Source organism: Taudactylus pleione, unplaced genomic scaffold, assembly GCF_031769625.1.
Source record: "Taudactylus pleione unplaced genomic scaffold, aTauple2 ptg000610l, whole genome shotgun sequence".
Classification (NCBI taxonomy): domain Eukaryota; kingdom Metazoa; phylum Chordata; class Amphibia; order Anura; family Myobatrachidae; genus Taudactylus; species Taudactylus pleione.
In genome coordinates, this window is record NW_028285012.1 from 2,971,906 (window position 1) to 2,990,590 (window position 18,685).

The 18,685-nt window shown below is 44.8% G+C and overlaps 1 protein-coding gene across 2 annotated transcripts in view; it reads right to left on the reverse strand.

Annotated features, from left to right (window-relative positions):
• CUNH10orf67 (chromosome unknown C10orf67 homolog) overlaps positions 1–18,685 on the reverse strand; it is a 140,545-nt gene that overhangs the window by 82,037 nt on the left and 39,823 nt on the right. For both annotated transcript variants that reach the window (XM_088454222.1, XM_088454223.1), the window contains exons 6-8: positions 18,530–18,677; positions 14,411–14,469; positions 11,802–11,867 (exon numbers count right to left, since the gene is read on the reverse strand). In XM_088454222.1, coding sequence (XP_088310348.1) covers positions 11,802–11,867; positions 14,411–14,469; positions 18,530–18,677 — 273 coding nt within the window. The remainder of the gene's footprint in view (positions 1–11,801; positions 11,868–14,410; positions 14,470–18,529; positions 18,678–18,685) is intronic.

The following is an 18,685-nucleotide window of genomic DNA, read 5'->3' on the forward strand; positions in this document are numbered from 1 at the left end:
CACTCCGAAAATACTACATTGTCTGAACTTGACAGCGGGACCCTACGCCATCTTCAGATGGCATTGATTTCCAGATCCCCACTCCTCCTGTGGGAAGAAGGTCCGGGTTGTGAAAAAACATTGTTTTGGATTCCTCCGCAGTACACGCATGTGTACGAAGAAAACGGCGTCCTGCGGTGTCGGACATCCCGCAGAGTCAGACTCGGCAGTACTAACTTTCACTACTACCAATGTAGCAATGTTGGAGATCATAGGGACAGCTGATCTTCGGATGTTGAAAATGTTGAATTTCTCCGGTGTTTTAGTATCCATCGGCGCTGCTCGCTACTCGCAGCGAGTTGGATACTAAGTTAGCACAGCTGAAGTGCAGTGCTTAATGAATAGACCCCTAAGCCATGAAAACATGAGATGTAAAGAGAAATGATTTCGGAGATGGTAAAGTGCACTGGCCATGATGCAGGCGACATACGGGACACAGGGCAACAAAGAGGAGTCATTAACCAGTTTGCAGACAAAGCGCATGAAAGGAAATCAACTGTCCGCACTTAAGAAATATGCCTTTACCAAGTTATTCCAAGAAACTGTTTGTGCAATAAAAGCACACAACCTAATTAAGAAAATAGCACATTATAACCTCTTAAAGCAATTATTCAGTACATTTTCATAGTAAAAAAAAAATGCACTAAACTAGAATAAGAGTAATAATAGACAATGGGCCTGATTCAGCAAGGAACGCACGCTAGCAGACGCATGCATCCGTCCGCTGTGAGAATATGCTAATCAATGCATACGCACGGAGACCGCAGCACAAGATGCAGATAGCCAGCCCCATAGTAAGCCGCCCATCTCCCTTTACTCCCAGCCTGATCAGTATGCAAGATAATGTAAATATCGGTAACATCGAGAACCATCGAACTCATACGCACAATAGTGGGTGACCTGACCTGCCGCAGGATTTTGTCCGCTTCCTGTGTACAGCTTACGGTATGGCTGTGTATGCCGCCGCACTGCCTTAATTATGCACGCCCCTATAACGGCGTTATAACACCTGCTTTCGCCTGACCACCCCCCGTCACCACCCACAAAAGGTACTTCCTGTCAATCAATATCGGAGGGGTCTGCGTGCACACTGCGTACTATAACCCGATCGCACCGGCTAGTTCGTGCACGCGCAGTGCGATGCTTATGCAATCAAAAACATTGGCCAAGTGCGTGCGTGCGTTCTCTCCTTTGCGTTCCTTACCCAGACCATAACAGTTTTGTAAGGAGTAAGGTTGCCTGTTGTTTGTTTATGTGCCCTCATACATATGCTGAATAATAGCATTAAAATTTGTTTTATTTTACAACTTACGCTCATTGAGCAGCAACTAATGATGTAGAATGGTGTACGTTAATTTACCATATGCAACTTTTATTATTAATTACTAGCTGGGATACCAGGCATTGCCCGGGTTGAAGACTGGACCCTGAAGTACACCTACAGATTTTATTTGTTTACAATGTCCTCACCTATAACCCCATCCTGAAAAGGAGCCCGTTTGCCAGCAGCACAAGATGCATGCCATGCAAGATGCATGCAAGATGCATGCATGCAAGATGCATGCATGCAAGATGCATGCATGCAAGATGCATGCATGCCAAACAGTGGCGTAACTTCCATGGGTGCAAGGGGTGCGGCTGCTATGGTGTCCGAGCTGCCTCTGTGGCCCATTGTTCCCCCTGCACCCAGTCATGCACACAAGGTTGGCTGGTCCAGACAGGGCCACCGAGGGGGACCCAGGGGGCAGCGGTGTTGATTTGGTGCTGGCCCGCCGGCTGATTACAGCTGGCGCACCGGAAGGCAGACATGGAGAGACAGTGCAGCCAGCCGAAAGGCAATCAGAGCTTGTGGACTGGCAGCCAATCAGCAGTGGAGGCTCTTGATTAGCTGCCGGTTCACAAGTTCTGACAGGCTTGCGTCCGGCGCCAGATTCAAATTGCTCCAGTGCTGTCTGTCCTTGTCTGCCGCTGCCTGCTGGCGACCCGGCACCAAATCCACAACTGCTGGCTGCTGATGGCACACAGAGGGAGGCGACACGGGGAGGTGAGTTGCTGGGGAGGGCATAATGTGTAAGGGGCATTACTGTGTGGCATAATGTTACAAAGGGCATTATTGTGTGGTATAATGTGTAAGGGGCACTATTGTGTGGAATAATGTGTTACATGGTGCACTACTACTATGTGGCATAATCTGTAAAGGGCATTACTGTGTGGTATAATGTATAAGGGGCATTACTGTGTAGTGTAAGGGGCATAATGTATAAGGGCTGTAATGGGGTAGATGGACACCTCCGAACTCACAGCAGCCAGGAAACAGATCACGAGTCCAGAGTTTTCGTGCAAGCTAGCCACAGCTAGTCACTTGCTGAGAGCCTCAACTGACATCCCCATTGCTACTGTCAGCAATTCCCTTAGTGGTGCAAAACCCAAGATAAAAGCATAATTGGTTAGAGAGACCTCCTAATGAATACTGACCCTGACTTTTTTTAGAACAGCCTCCTGACCGCTCGCATAGCTGTGGGTGACCACCCACAGCTATAGCGAGCGGCCAGGAAGATGGTCGCGATGGTCAAGACCTTGTGGTAGGGTCTCGTTGCCGCAAGCCCCAGAGAGCTTTCGGTTTAAACAAAGCAGAAAGCTCTCCCACTGATATCACTTGTGATGTCAGTGGGGCCGCCCACCCAGACGGCAGGCGTTCTCATGGGAACGGCCCCGTCTGGGCAGCCACCCCCCGGCCCGCCCACCAAAGGGGGCGTGCTGTCACTCAACATCGACAGCACGCCCCCTTTGGTGCGAGACCCGGAGCGACGGCTTGCCCGTCGCCTTCCGGGTCTCGCGCATGCGCACATGGGAGCCGGCTCCGTCGTGCGCATGCGCTCTGGGTCACCATCGACCCGGTTGCGAGCGCTCAGCGCTTGCGACTGGGTCTGAATCAGGCCCACTGTTTGCAGAAGGGTGTGATTCGCTCTGTCAGGGTTTTGTGGATAGCAGGAACAGCTTCTGTGCAATATTTGAAGGAAGGTAAAAGTTAGGGAAACTGAAGAACAGGGAGATGTACTAAGGTAACCCTTGAAAAGAAGTGGAGAGTGATTAAGTACCAACCAATCAGCTCCTAACTATCACTTTACAGGCTGTGTTTGAAAAATGACAGTTAGGAGCTGATTAATTGGCACATTATCACTCTCCAGTAATGGGTGTAGCGAAGTTGTACACTATTCTGAGTTGTGCGTATGGCAAAGGGATTGGGCCTGTGTGCTTTAAATGCCAGTGCTGATTTTTACTCCCAATCTAACCCTGTCTCTATGATGAGTGTACTTAACATAATGGTGGTGCCTTTTAAGTTAAAATGTTCCAAGTTAAACAGAAACTTTCCCTTTGTGACCAATCTTTTTCCATCTAAAATCAGGAGGAGGTTTGGGCTGCAAGAGTCACGTCTCTAAGGGGCCCATTTATCAAAGTGCATTTGAGGTAAATTCCCTGAAAACACCTGTTTTCGGGGGTTTACCTCAAATACTAAGTATCCCCTGAATGTATGAAGGAGGGACCGCAACAGGTATCTCCGATACCTGCTGCGATCCCTCCATTGCCGCCGGCAGCCGCCTCCCCCATAGGTTTCTATGGGGGATGCGATGCTGCCAAATGTATCAATATCGGGAATGCGAAGCATTTCCGATATTGACCCCAGCAGCTAACGCCATCTGAAGATAGAGTTAGCCGCTGTGTCCTATGGGCACTTACCCGCATTTCAGCCGGCGGAGGGATCTTCCCTCCGCCGGCAATGGAGATCCCTCCGCCGGCAATGGCGCAGCAGCCCGGAATGCGCTCCGGCCACATCGCAGGGATGGACTCCTTTAGGAGCCCGTCTCCCTGCATGTGCTGAGTCATACATTCGGCCGGTATGATCGCATTTTGCACTGCGATCATGGGCGGTACTGCATGCCTTGATCGCATTGCAAAATGCGATCCTTAATAAATGGGCCCCTAAGTTGTACCAGAAAAAGAGGCAACATCAAGAGAGCCAAATACAAAAGCAGTAGATATAGGGCTGGAATGGCGCTGTCAAAGCAGCTGGTTCAAAGAGTTTGTCAGACTCCAAACAAATATAGATATAGAAAGAAAGGGAATGAACAGCGCTACTGTCAATAATAAAAATAAATTGATTGATAATAACTAAATGGAATCTGGTAATACCACTCAAACAATTAATACAATTAGTATCTGGATGCAAATAGACAATCAATAGATAGTAGATACTATAACATATATAGCTGCATTGAGGCTCTCCTAATCTAAAATCTAATACGGCTTGGTTAAAAAAATAAAGGTATTTAATAATATAAAACCATAACATAGGTTATGCACAAAGTTAAAACATAAATAAAATAAAAAAAATAACAATAAGAATAATCAAATCCTCAGGTAGATAAATGTAGCTCAGTCTAGTGAGTTCATTGTCCATGAAAAGGATAAGATGAATGAAAACACAATAATACCATTTTTCCACCAAAATTCCGGGTCTGATCCGGAGTTGGAACAGGGTTCCTATCCGGATCAGACCCGGAATTTAGCCGGCGCCGACTCGGGATATTCCCGAGTCGGCGACGCTCACACCGCAGTCGGGTCTGTATAGACCCGGCTTTTCCGGCGTGAAAGTGGCCGCTTGGAGATGACGTCATCTCCAAGCTCCACTGAAGCCGGACCAATCGGCCGGCTTGCGGCGCACTGCAGGTCATCAAGACCCGGAGTGCGCCGTACACACAGCAGGGTTTCACGGGTTACTCCTGTGTTAAACCCCGCTATTTACCTGAGTTGGATTGCAGGGGCACTTGACTCGGCGATCCAATCCTCACCCCTTTTACACCAGGGAGCTGCCCGGGTTAACCCTGCAATAACCCGGGTTTTAGCTCCGGTGTAAAAGGGGTATCATAGTCACGAATTCAAGTAGCAACAAAAGTGTAAAAGATGGAGTGATATTCCAGGGCAATCCGGATGATTATTCAGCAACAGTACATTGTATTACCATAAAAAGTAAAGGATACCCGGGCGCTGTGTTCTAAAGAATGAAATCTTATAAGCAGCTCACCTAAGGGGTGGCTAGACCCTAATAGGAAAAAAGATAAATAGAAAAGAAGGGAGCGCAAATAGAATTCATGTACATTTAATAAAAATTCGTATGAATAAAAGATATAAATCACATATAGATGGACATAAATAATACATATAGAGTGCACATTGATATGGAATTCCAACTTAGTCTCAAACAGTTATGTGAATGAGGACAGCAGCATTAGTATACCATGTAAATAATATCAGTGATTCAGAGGTAATAGACGCTGTGGCAAGTATCCTATGAAAGAACATGTAATATCCAATCGCATAAAAAAGGGAGTAGTTCAATTTCCAGATGTCAAAAATAATTTGTTTTGGGAAGTTCCATAAACCAGTGCTATCCCGACTGATGTGCTTGCACTGTGGTGGTATTTATGTCCCAAATGATATAGTAGTTACCAAGGGTAAACCCAGATAGGCATATAAACTTGAAGGTGAATAAGTAGTTGAACCAGTACTTAGCTGATACGTAATGATGACCGGACCAGTCTGTGTATAATCGGTCAGTGCTCCTCCTGGTCCCGTCCTGTCGTGTACAGCAGGAAGTGTCCGGAATGCCGCTCGGAGGTGGCCGTGTGGAAGAAAGACAGCGGTCAAAGGTAATGCTCCGTCTGAGCTGGTCTGTGTGTAACGGAGTGTAAAGTTCAGTCCTCGCGCTCTCTGGTCACACCGCGAGCAGGACAGATGGAGCCGATACAGAACGGCTCACCAATGGCTCAGGGGAAGCAGCGGCTATGTGAAAGCCGGTGATAGCCGGACAGAGACAGCTCGTGGGGATCTGAGCAGTCCTTTTAGGCAATAGTCCGTATGTAGTGAGAAAGTAGGATATACTAACGCGTTTCTCTGCCTGTAGTAGTCTGGCAGTTTACCTCAGAGGTATACTAATGCTGCTGTCCTCATTCACATAACTGTTTGAGGCTAAGTTGGGATTTTTACCTTTTATTCATACAAATTTTTATTAAATGTACATTAATTCTATTTGCGCTCCCTTCTTTTCTAATTGTATTACCAGCCTCCTAGGATAGTCCGTTTGGAAACTTGTCTCCTGTGTAATGAACGGATCACACTAGCAGTGGCTTGGAGAAGTTGGTGAAAATGGTGCTGGTCCGGAACCTCCCGTACAGAACTCCAATCCAAAGGGGAAATCCTTGGGGTGCTAAAACGTGTTTTCATGGTGGAAACCCCCCACCACTTCTTCAGTAGCTTCAAGAGAGCCACCCATCTTATTCTGGACTAGTGTGACCATTAACTGGTTTCATTGTCACTGTACATGAGCTAACCAGGCAAAGTATATGCATATCCCCTCTGACTGGCTGTCACGCACGTAAATATCATACTCAGCTGCCCCGGAGATTTTATACTGACAAATTGCGGCGATCGGTAATTTTATTTTACCAGAGCAATGGGTGCCCATAGCAAAAATAAATAAATCAGCCTCTTTGCATAATCAAAAATAAACCCATTAGGCAGCAGCACAATTACCAATTTAAATGCATTAGCTTTGCCTCCTATATAGGTACACTGGGATCCCAAATCATCCTGCATCAGTTTTTACAGGTGTCTCACTCAGGAGTCAGCTGCTTTGAAATATTAAATGATAGTGTAAGCACTGTAGTGCCCTGATTGGTTAAGGGCTGGTTTAAAAAAGCACCCACTTAATCTGCTGCCCGTTTATGTGTACCCAGTTTTCAAGAAAATAACAAGTAGGTGCTCTATCCGTAGTCATACAGACATAAAATGCATGATAACATCCAATTTAGTGTTTAAATAAAAGTAAAATGACAATGGGGCTGATCAGAGACGTATGTTAGACCGATTTGGTTGCAGCTGTCCGATTTTTTTTTTTTTAACTGCGCCGGAGCTGTGTTACTGCGTCAATATCGCAGCACTCCTTTGTGTTGCAATACTGCTTCGGCTCTGGATGTAGTGTGGGGGGAGCCGCAGTCTGATTGACTGGCTGCGACCGTATGGGGGAAGAGATGGGGACCGTTGCACAAAATGTGTCGCCTCCGTTTTATGGGAGTGCGGAGGCCAATGACGGCATCTTGCGATGCATATTTACTGGCCTAGAGTAGTGGAGATGTGGTGGCCATTCTGAGTAATCTTAGGGTTACTCGATTGGTCGATGCCTGCCCGATGGGTCGTGATGGTGATCCGATGGTAGGATTGTATAGGCAGATGTAAAAAGATAAACATAAATAAAGACACATGCAATATATTGTCTGATATGAGCTGAGATAAAAGTCACTGGGGGCGATTCAATAGCTTTTTTAGGCGTGATAATCAATGAGTGCCCAGTATTACAATTCAATTATTCTGGGTGCTCACTAATTATCGCCCTCTTCGCCCCAGGTTTAGCCGTGTAAAATGGCTAAACCCGTCTAAAGTTCTGGTTAGGGCGCGCTAACTACGTTTAGCGCCCCCTAACCAGGGGGTTGCTCACACATTTCTGCTCACACCCTCCTGAGGGTGCGAGCAGAAATGCCGGCGCTGGCGGCTATCGCGCCCTGACGGAACAACAATTGAATTTAATCCGTCAGACGTCTTAAAAAAGAAAAGCTGACGGCAAAACATTTGAATCGCCCCCACTGACTTAGGGGTCTATTTACTAAGCAGTGTTAGGAGACCGAGTGAAAAGTGATAAGAAAGTGATAAGGTGCCAGCCAATCAGCTCCCAACTGTTATCTCACAGGCTGTGTTTGAAAAATGACAGTTGGGAGCTGATTGGCTGGCACCTTATCAGTTTTCACTCTGTCTCCTAACACTGCTTAGTAAATAGACCCCTGAAAGTGAAAATCATAGATTTAAGTAACACTTACTTCAGTCTAAAAGATGTAAGAATATTAAAGTCCTGTATCATATCAAAACAAACACTTCATAATTCAGAAATTGCACAAAAAAATAATAAAAATGCCATATTGCATTGTCACAGGAGGGTCACAAATGGTTGCGATACGGTTCCCAAATCACTGGCAACAATAGGATTGGAGATCCAGCAACATCTCAACATGCCAACAGCCTTCTCATTATTGGGCTCAATATGATGCCACAAAATCATTGATGCCTAGCTGTATGCCCTCACCAGTTGGTTTTATAAAAAGCCCCTATTGTAATGCAGAAGGTTCCTTTTTCATGACTTTCTAAGACAGTGAGCCCAACAATACACAGCGCAGAGCATAACCAAGTGAAATACGTAAAGTTGCCATGACTTGGCACGGAGCTTGACAAGCGGCAGAAAGTGACTCTTTACATGTCTAAGGACGCACTGATTTGGTGTCAGTGAGTGTTCTGCTGCGAACAGTGTCATATTCTTCTGCAGAGCATGCTGAATGTCGGGCACAAGCTGTGTCTTATTTTGTATTATAGACAGGGCAGGCTGCTATTGTTATTAAAGCATTTTACTGCTCGGTCGGGCATAGACTGGCCGAATCATACTAAGCTTGCTCATTCCTATTATTTCACTTTATCATTATTATTGTTATATGTTTAGACTGATTTATTAATATGCCATCAGTCCAAAAAACTGCTATAAGTAACAATGGTGTGCTGCTATATTCGTGGCTGATTACTTGTAATGGTAACAAGTTGGATGTATAAGCTTTATTTAATACTAGCATATTGGACCTGTCATTACCTGGGTCGAATAATATCTGCAAGGACCAGAGGGTTAAGGTTAGGCTGTGGCAGAGGAGGGGCAGGATAAGGCTATGGGAGGTGAGGGAAAGGCACTAGGGGAAGAGTTAGGGATAGGCTAAGTAAGGGAAGGTTACTGTTAGGCACTAGGGAAGGGTTAGGCATAGGCTAAGTAAGGGGAGGTTAGTGTTAGGCACTACGGGAAGAGTTACGGATAGGCTAGGTAAGGGGAGGTTAGTGTTAGACACTAGGGAGGGGTTAGGAATAGGCTAGGTAAGGGGAGGTTAGTGTTAGACACTAGGGAGGGGTTAGGGATAGGCTAGGTAAGGGGAGGTTAGTGTTAGACACTAGGGAGGGGTTAGGGATAGGCTAAGTAAGGGGAGGTTAGTGTTAGACACTAGGGAGGGGTTAGGGATAGGCTAAGTAAGGGGAGGTTAGTGTTAGACACTAGGGAGGGGTTAGGAATAGGCTAGGTAAGGGGAGGTTAGTGTTAGACACTAGGGAGGGGTTAGGGATAGGCTAGGTAAGGGGAGGTTAGTGTTAGGCACTACGGGAAGAGTTACGGATAGGCTAGGTAAGGGGAGGTTAGTGTTAGACACTAGGGAGGGGTTAGGAATAGGCTAGGTAAGGGGAGGTTAGTGTTAGACACTAGGGAGGGGTTAGGGATAGGCTAGGTAAGGGGAGGTTAGTGTTAGACACTAGGGAGGGGTTAGGGATAGGCTAAGTAAGGGGAGGTTAGTGTTAGACACTAGGGAGGGGTTAGGAATAGGCTAGGTAAGGGGAGGTTAGTGTTAGACACTAGGGAGGGGTTAGGGATAGGCTAAGTAAGGGGAGGTTAGTGTTAGACACTAGGGAGGGGTTAGGGATAGGCTAAGTAAGGGGAGGTTAGTGTTAGGCACTAGGGAAGGGTTAGAGCTTAGGGATACTAACTGCTGGAAATGCTGCAGGATCCACTGGAAATCATCATGATGGAGTCGCTGTACCAAGCATGACAACATTACGACCATGTGAACATTCTCACGTCGACATTATTAAAGTCGACAAAATATACCACTCTCCTTCCCTCACACACGCTTGCCCCAGCTGTGCCATTTTTTGCCCCTATCTCAGCCCCCAGCTTCCAGGCTAGACCCTTACTCCCCATTGTACCTTCACTCCATTCCCGGAAGTAGAAGCCTATGTCGCACACTGGCTCATACTGTGCATACTGGAGACGAAACACACCAGAGCGGATTAATATATAGGTGTTTTCACACTACATTATTTTACAGAACCTTACTCTGTACTCTGCTATTAGGGGACCTCCTACTATCAGTCTGTCATCCAATCGTTTCCCGCTTTCCTATATCACACTCCTCACATATGTCACTGCCAATGTCATATGCAGCACAATCCTCCATATCATGACCCGGTGAATGGTTAAGTCACTGATTCTAATAAGATCAGAGCTATTTACTTGAATTATCATTTAATGCTGTAACTGTTCATATGATCTGATTGGCTATTGGTTCTATTACCACAAACTTAAAAAAAAAACCCGTTCAGTGCTAGGCACACCCATGGGGTGTAGCTATATCCTCAACTAGAGACGGACACATCCACTCCAGGAAATAGAAAGGTGCCCGTTCCTCTGTAGCTGATGAACATGAAAATATGATTCTGATTGGTTGCATGTAATGCAGTCGCAACTGTAAGTCATATTGGACTGTCAACCCGTACAGTGACGTAACTAGGGGGGTGCGGGCAGCACCAGGTGACTCCATTTAAGGGGATGACACCAAAATAACAGAGCTGCTCTGCTATTTTGTTGTCACCCCCTTAGGTGGTGTCACCAAGCAGAGATGCATGATGTGCGCATCATCCACACTGTGCTGGGAGAGGCTGGGGGCTTCCCAGCAGCACTTGGAGCCCCCAGCTTGACGAGGACGGGGACATGACACACTCAAAATGGGACAAATCGGGGAAGTGGCCTTGAGGCCACACCCCCTTTGGCACACGCGAGGGGTCTGGTGGTGGCGCACTGGGTGTCACCATCCATTGTGACACCTCTGCACCCGTGGACTACACATCTAAACGATCGTACTGCCCCCAACAATCTCTAGACATAAGAACAGCCGACATTACTAGTAACAGCACTTATACTTACCCCATTGCTTGGTTCAGAAGATGGCGTGCACTGTGGGTAAGTTTCAGTCTATGCGCAATTTGCTAAAAATTGAGAGATGCGGCCACATTCGGACTTGTGTTTAGCTCAAAGGCTCTTCAAAAGGTATTAAAAAACTAAAAGATAAATATATAATTTTGGAATCACAACAGTCTTTGAATTAGGTTGGGTATACGGCATAAATTAAAGAGGCTAGCTGAGATGCAGCACAATTGTACAAGCCGAATTACACCGCGTCATAGACCATTTTGCCCAATTTTGCAATTTGTGTAATCTCTAGTCTACGATTAGAGCTGTGAGGACGGGATGCGGTCATAATCCCGACCATGGGGATTCCGGCGCTCAAAATGCTGGCGCCGGAATCTCGACACCTGTCAGAATCCTGCGCCGGCATCCCGACCTCCGGAATCCCAAAGGTAAGTAACGGAGTTATGGGGAGGGTTAGGGGTTAAGCACTAGGGGGACGGTTAGGTTTAGGGTGCGGGGAGGTTAGGCTCAGGCACCGGAGAGGTAGGGTTAGGATTAGGGTAGGGAGAGGGGGGTTAGGATACCGATCAACAGGTGTCGGTATCCTAACCCTGTCGGGATGCTGGCTTCGGGATTCTGACCGCCGGGATCCCGTGTGCCGGCATCCCATACCCAACCTGTGAGGACAACAATCAATTTATTCTGCTGTGTAGTGATGTTTTGATAGTGCTGGGAACGAGAGACAAATTTCGTCCAGCAAAACATGCAAGGTGTTGCTGCCAAGTTAGAAGTGAGCTGAAAGTTTTGAACAGTAGCTGTAGCCCAGAAAGCGGGTGTCAAATGGCGGAGTGCAACCCCCCCCCCCAGAGATTTGTAGGCACCATCTTACCAAAGTAGTTGCAGCAGATTTTTCATTATCAAGTTCAATTTGCAATTGTTCTTGAACCAAGGACAACTAAAACAAATAAGAAAAATTATGCTTTAGGGACGGTACATATAATATAAAATCTATCCTTTATATTATTGAGTACTGGAACACTATAAATGTAGACAAAACATTTTATTCCACCCATTATACTGTAGAGTCTAATTTCTATGATGAGGTAATTAATAGAAATGATGGAGTCTAAGTTATTTGTTAAAAAGATACATACACTAAAGTGTCAATAGTCATGGGATGCCTAATATCGTGTAGGACCCCCTCTAGCCCAGCGAAATGCAGCAACTCGACGTGGTATAGTTTACACAAGTTAATGGAAGACCTCTGGAGAGATGTTGACCCATGCCATTTGGATAGCTTCCCACAGCTCCCTGATTTGTAGGTGCAGGATTTTGGGTGCAAATGGACTCTCCACCATTCGTCGGAACTCTCCAGAATGCTCCTCAAACCAATTCTGAACAACTTGGGCCAGATAACACGGTGCATTATCCTGCTGGAATATTCCTTTGTTGTGTGGATACACGAAGTCCATGAACGGCTGCAAATGGTTCTCAAGCAATGCAAAGTAACAGTTACCAGTCAATGACGTGTTCAGGTGGCCAGCGGACCCAACCCATGCCATGTGAACCCCCCCCCTCCACGCCATTATGGTAACAGCACCGGCCTGCACTGTGCCTTGTTGACAACTGGGATCCATGGCCTCATGGGGTCTGCACCATACCCAAATCCTACCATCAGCCTAAAACAACTGGAACTGTGACTCATCGGACCACACCACCATGTTGCCAGTCCTCCAGGGTCCAATTAGTGACTTCACAAGCCCAGGTGAGATGCTGTGTCGGGTGTCGTAATGTTAACAGGGACACTCTACTGGATCTACTGCTACCATATCCCATGGAAGGTAAAGAACGCTGCACTGAACTGCTGGATATGCGTTTTGTACCTCTCCTGCATTGAATGTGGATGTGATTTGAGCCAGTGTCGCTTGTCTGTTACCACGAACAATTATGTCCAGACGCCGCCTGTCACGATCATTAAGCACCCGTGGTTGGCCACTACGCTGTCCATGATGGGTGGCATTGCCTTCCATTAGGTATTCCTGGTACACACATGACACCATAGATCGAGGAATGTTGTCAGTACAACTTCAGAAAATGGGATGTTCCAACCGTCGGGTCCCATTCAAACTTGGATAATTCACTTTGCCTTACCATGAGCAGCCTAGCCTGTGCTCAAACTGACTCACGAGATGTCACATTACAACTGATGAAGGTCTGGGCATTTCCAAGACATCACATTATGGTGACGCCACATACCATTACCTTTACATACTGCTATCCCACGACTTTTGGCACTTCAATGTAGTACAGTAACATAATTAAAACTTTTAATCCCCACACATTACAGAGTAACAATTAGACCCCTATAGTAACATATGTGAAAGTGATATTATAGATGTATTAAGTACAATTTATATTTGTACTGTAATTTTTAATGTACTAGTATATCATGTGTGATTAGGGGCCTGATTCAGAGGTGGGTACAGTTATATTCGCAACTGATTTTGGACGCATCAAACTTAAAATACGCTAATGACTCAGCTGCTGTCTTGTGTGCAGAGATGACCACTGCCAGCGTCTCAGATCCGCCGCTTATGTACAAAAGACACAACATCGAGAACATCGGCAACGCCATCGAACGTCTGAGCAACCTTATAGTGAATGAATTCGCAGTGGCTGACTAGGATATACCCAGAAAACGGTGGCGACGCGCTTGCATTTTTGTAGCCACGCCCCCATCTACCTCTTACAAATGGTCACTATCGGTCACTCACTTTGCAAATAAAACCTTGCGGTGTCCGCTGTCGCTAATCAATTGCTGCTCGTGTGCAGTGAGTGTGGCTATGACGCATTCGCAATAGCAAAAAAAAAAATGCTTCGCTGCATCCAAAATAGACATCGCGTCTTCCTCTCAATCCGGCCCTATGATACTAAGAGTATGGTAGAAATGATTTTCCATCAAATCTAATGGTGGAGATGGAAACGAGCACATCACTATGGTGGCTACAGAATAGCATTCCTACAAAAGTTTATAAATAGACATTTGCCCATCATAAAGAAAAAACTAGTATTTAATTTTTGCATACACCAGATAAACTGAAAGACTACTATTGAAAAGCATTTAAAAAGAAACTTAATAATGTCACATTCACTTCTCAGATAGTTACATTTCAATTTAAGTGATTAACATCAAGCTACACTGTAACACTTGAGTGAGATTGCATGGGTAATAATGTAATTAAATGAACTGTGTCCTTGCGTTACTCTGTTACATAATGCGGCTATATCTGCCCCTCTAAGCCGGTTTTCAATGCACATCTCACTTTGATAGGCTGCATGTCATCTTTTCATCTCTTCCAAATGAGCCATCAATCTGGACATACAAAACGGTTTTGTTCCCTAGTCTTTTTTGGCCAGTTTTGTTGCCGATTGAGATAATGCTACAGGCTGGCTATTAACATACCTAAAAAAGCCATCACTTAATGTCAAAAGTCACACCTTCTCAATGGTCCTTTGGTCCTCTTCTATTCTCGTTTTCATGGCGCCCACATCCAGTTCTGGAACAAAGGAGGAAAAAAAAGCAGAGCGTGAAATCCCATTGCCGTGACTATGAATTCATGGCCTGCAGAGGAGGTCAGCATGTAAGCCCTGGCCATTTCATAGTGTCCGAGTCTTCTGGCATTACTGTGACCCTCACAACTGCTCTTGACATTCAGGGTCCTTTCCCTGCTGTTTGGCCGGCTGCTCGGAGAGAAATTAAGAAGAAAGTTCAAGAGCCAAGTGTGGCTAGGAGGACCTGCTGCTTTTCATCAATACTAGTACTGGACATCCTTGCCGTTTAGTCACAGCAAATACGACATACTTTAGCAGGTGGTCCTCTGGGGGATGAAAGGGTCTTGCATGAAAAGATAAGGAGCCCCATTAAATCATATGAAAAACCTGTGCAGAATATGGTTCTTGTCCCCACTTAATGAACACATTTTGCTACAATAATTAGTCATGTGGTCTTTTTAGGAATGCTGCTCTCTTAGGGCTGTAACGATGAATATCGGATCAGATCTTTACTGAAAGAGAACCAAACGGAGAATGCGCAAACTGAACAAAAACACGCAAAGTTCTTCCTACAGATGTGCCCTCTGACATCCTTGCCGATCGCGCCACAAACGCGCGCACACATCGCGCCATGCGATTACTCTGCGGTTTGCTATGGCGCACATTGCGATCGCACCATGCAATCCTACGGAGTCGCGGGTGTGAACCCAGTGCACCTATCCACTCGCGGGTGCCCGCCTCACGCCATGCGTGACGCGATTTGCTGTGTATGCAGCAAAGATGTAGCAGGATACATCTGTATTTGATTATAAAAATGTAATCATTGCTACATGTATGGCACAGTCATGACCTATAGAGATGCCATATAAATGCCTAAATATTGATCAGAAATGGGATTGTCGTGGTCAGACATATATTCTAACTTTTTATTTTTTCCAGCAGAGTTTGATAATTTTTATCACTGAGTTCTGGAAAACAAATGCAAGATTCTAAAGAAGGAGCTGATTCTGAGCCGTAGGCAAGTGGGAAAGTGAATGGATCTCGCGCATCTCAGCATAATGCGCGTGCGCCAAAGAGGGACATTGGTGGCGGAGAACGGGCCCAATCAGTCTTACACTAACTGATGGAGATCGCTCCTGCAAGCGGATTGATTGGTCTGTTTATGGACCACAATATATGTGAAATGGGCGTTTCTGGGAAATAACGGGGCGGCGACCATGCACTCAATGAAAACACTGGGGCTGATGCAGAGTTATGCACGTGCGTTTAGCAGATGTGTTCTTTAGCACTGCACACGGTCCATAGCCCAATATGCGTATGTACAGGGGATCCACACTTGTAGGCAACTCTGCCCCATCTCCAGTTGTGGCTGAATTGGTGGCTGTGGGGCTTTTGCACGTCGGCTGAGTTGGTGGAGGTCATGTCTACAGACCTGCAGCCTCTGCATAATTGTACGTACGCAAAGATCTGATTGTTTTCAGACGGATCTTTTGAACTAAGGATAGAGGCGGTGCAAGTGCGCACGGATCCGCTGTTTTTTTCCATGCCAAGTTCCATTGCGCTTCATTTACAGACTCGGTCGCACACAGATATCAGATATACAGGTGCCGCATATCACATTAATCAGTGCAGTCTCCTGGTGCGTCCTAGTCGCGTCACATTGCGATCAAGATGCATTTTGGCTAAAAAAGATGTTCAGGGCGGACAGAGTCGCACAGGACCTGGGGGCTCATTCACGACAGGCGTCTCATGCCACCTGAGGCTAGGTGTATGAGGGCACATCTGTACCATTGTTAAGAGAGATATGAAAGATCAAATGATGCTATCCTAAAGATAGCACACATGGATTACATTTAAATGAGGGGTCTATGAAAACTAGTGAGCGCCATGTTACACACAGTTACATTTTAGAAAAGGACGGTGATGCTATTGCTGCTTATAAAAAAAATACTTTCTAAGGAGTCGGCTTCTCATATACAGAAGCCACCAACCGCATGAATATTTTGGAACCACATCAATCATTTGAAACGGTCTCTATTATCCAACTGGATGTGTAGATTCAAACTTTTGTGCAAATAATATATATTCCCAAAAAACGGATGGCACACTTTAAAAACCTTTGACCTAAATGAGCTCTCCTGTGTACAAATTATTTTATTTAAAAAATTGATTAATAATATAAAAAGAAAATAATAATAAAAAAATATTTATAAGCTAGTCTCTCAGAGAAAACTAAGGGCCTAATTCAGACCCGCTTGCGAGCCCTGATTCAGAGCGAGTGCTCTGTCAGAGCGTCCAGCTCTGAATCAGGGCCTAAGTACAGGAGACAAGTGACACAGAGGGGTTTAATAGATGTAAATATATAGATCTCAGTGAGAAATGAATAAACTATATATAGACATTTGAAATTATTTGAATTATTGAATATGCATTATTATTAATATTATAAATTGTGTATATACAATTCTCTATTTATATGTTTAATGCTTAATTTTATTTCGCTAGTAATAAAAACACCTGAACGAACTCCAATAGGACCAGTCATGAACCATTACTTAATACATTGCCTATATTCACTTACCAATATTATTTTTTATAGGTCCTACTGCAGCGCTTCTATTGATCTATTCATTTTACAATATCATATTTACTATAGTTCTAACTTACTAAGGTTGATAAATGTACATCTGCGCCGCTTATCTACTATTACTAGCGTAGTCCTGAACTTTATCTTAATAAAACTTGCAGGGGGGCCTTTACAAGCCTATAAACTAAAACGCCAACCAGAGGTGGAAATCCCCATAGAAGACAACAAATTAACTACAACCAGCAGAAAGCGTTACACTTTTAGATTAGAGAGACTACAATGCATTTTTCATAGTTTGCTGCTGTGATTAGAGGACATTAGATATGGGTTGCATACTTGAATTGGAAGACAAAGAAAATATCAGATGTTATCAAATATATTACTTTGTATTATTATATATTACTAGCGACCCGGCTTTGCACGGGAGCAATTTTGAATTTACGGCGATAGTCTTTATTTAACCAAGGTCTTATAAGATTGCCTTGTAGATGATATTAGTCGTTTTTCCTCCTGCCATCAACATGAAAAGATATAGGGGTCTATGTACTAAGCAGTGATAAGTGACAGAGTGAAAAATGACAGTTGGGAGCTGATTGGCTGGCACTTATCACAGACATCACTTTTCAAACACAGCCTGTGAGATGACAGTTGGGAGCTGATTGGCTGGTACTTATCACAGACTTATCACTTTTCACTCTGTCACTTATCACTGCTTAGTACATAGACCCCTTAGTTTTGACGTGACACGCAAAAAAAAAGTTGTAAAGTTGTCCATGAGCAAAACAGACTCCACTTTAGTCAACTCCAGCCTTCCATGAAAAAGAAGACTCTTCCCGGGAATTGGACTCGTTTGCAATTAAAGAATCTTTTTTTTTTTTTTTTGAAATAGGTAATAAAAGGGAAAAACTGAAATTCTGTATCAGTAAACAGGACTTGCGTAAATTTTTATGGAGAAATCGGATAATACATATCAATCTATAAATGGTATAAAACAAAGTCCATCATTGTGATATATATTAAACGGTAAGCCAAGAACACGCTCGGACATCCGCTCTATCATTGACCCGCTTCACTAAAATCGTCACTGCGCGGCTCCCTTTTGTCATACATTAATTTGTCATACACCTAAATCTTCTTTGACAAATGCTCTATAGAATAGTGAATACAAAAATCCATCCAGTGGTTCTCCAGATTAGCCCGAACAAACAGACAGACGCCTACCAGGGCTTTATTTTATACTATGTATAGACTATAAATTTAATATTATAAAAAAACAAATGCTATTATGTAACATATGTGGAGAGCAAATTGGTTGCGTGGCTCATAAATGCCACTAAGATTAAATTAGTGTCACATTAACTATGACTCATGAACTAACATTACTTAGAACGTGGTGACGGGCTTGCAGGGAGGCAGGAAGGGAAGGCGGCCTTGGCGTGACCGTAGGCTCATACACAGAGATCTCTCCATGTCTTTACCTAATGAGTGGATGTGTTTCATTTTCTCCTTTAGAGCCGTTTCCAGCTGGAGGACCCGATCCCGCATCGCTGCCGTCTCCTCTCGCAGTTCCTGGTTTTCCACCAGCAGCTTCTCTTTCTCCAGGTCATCTTCTGACTGGAAAACGATCTGCAATA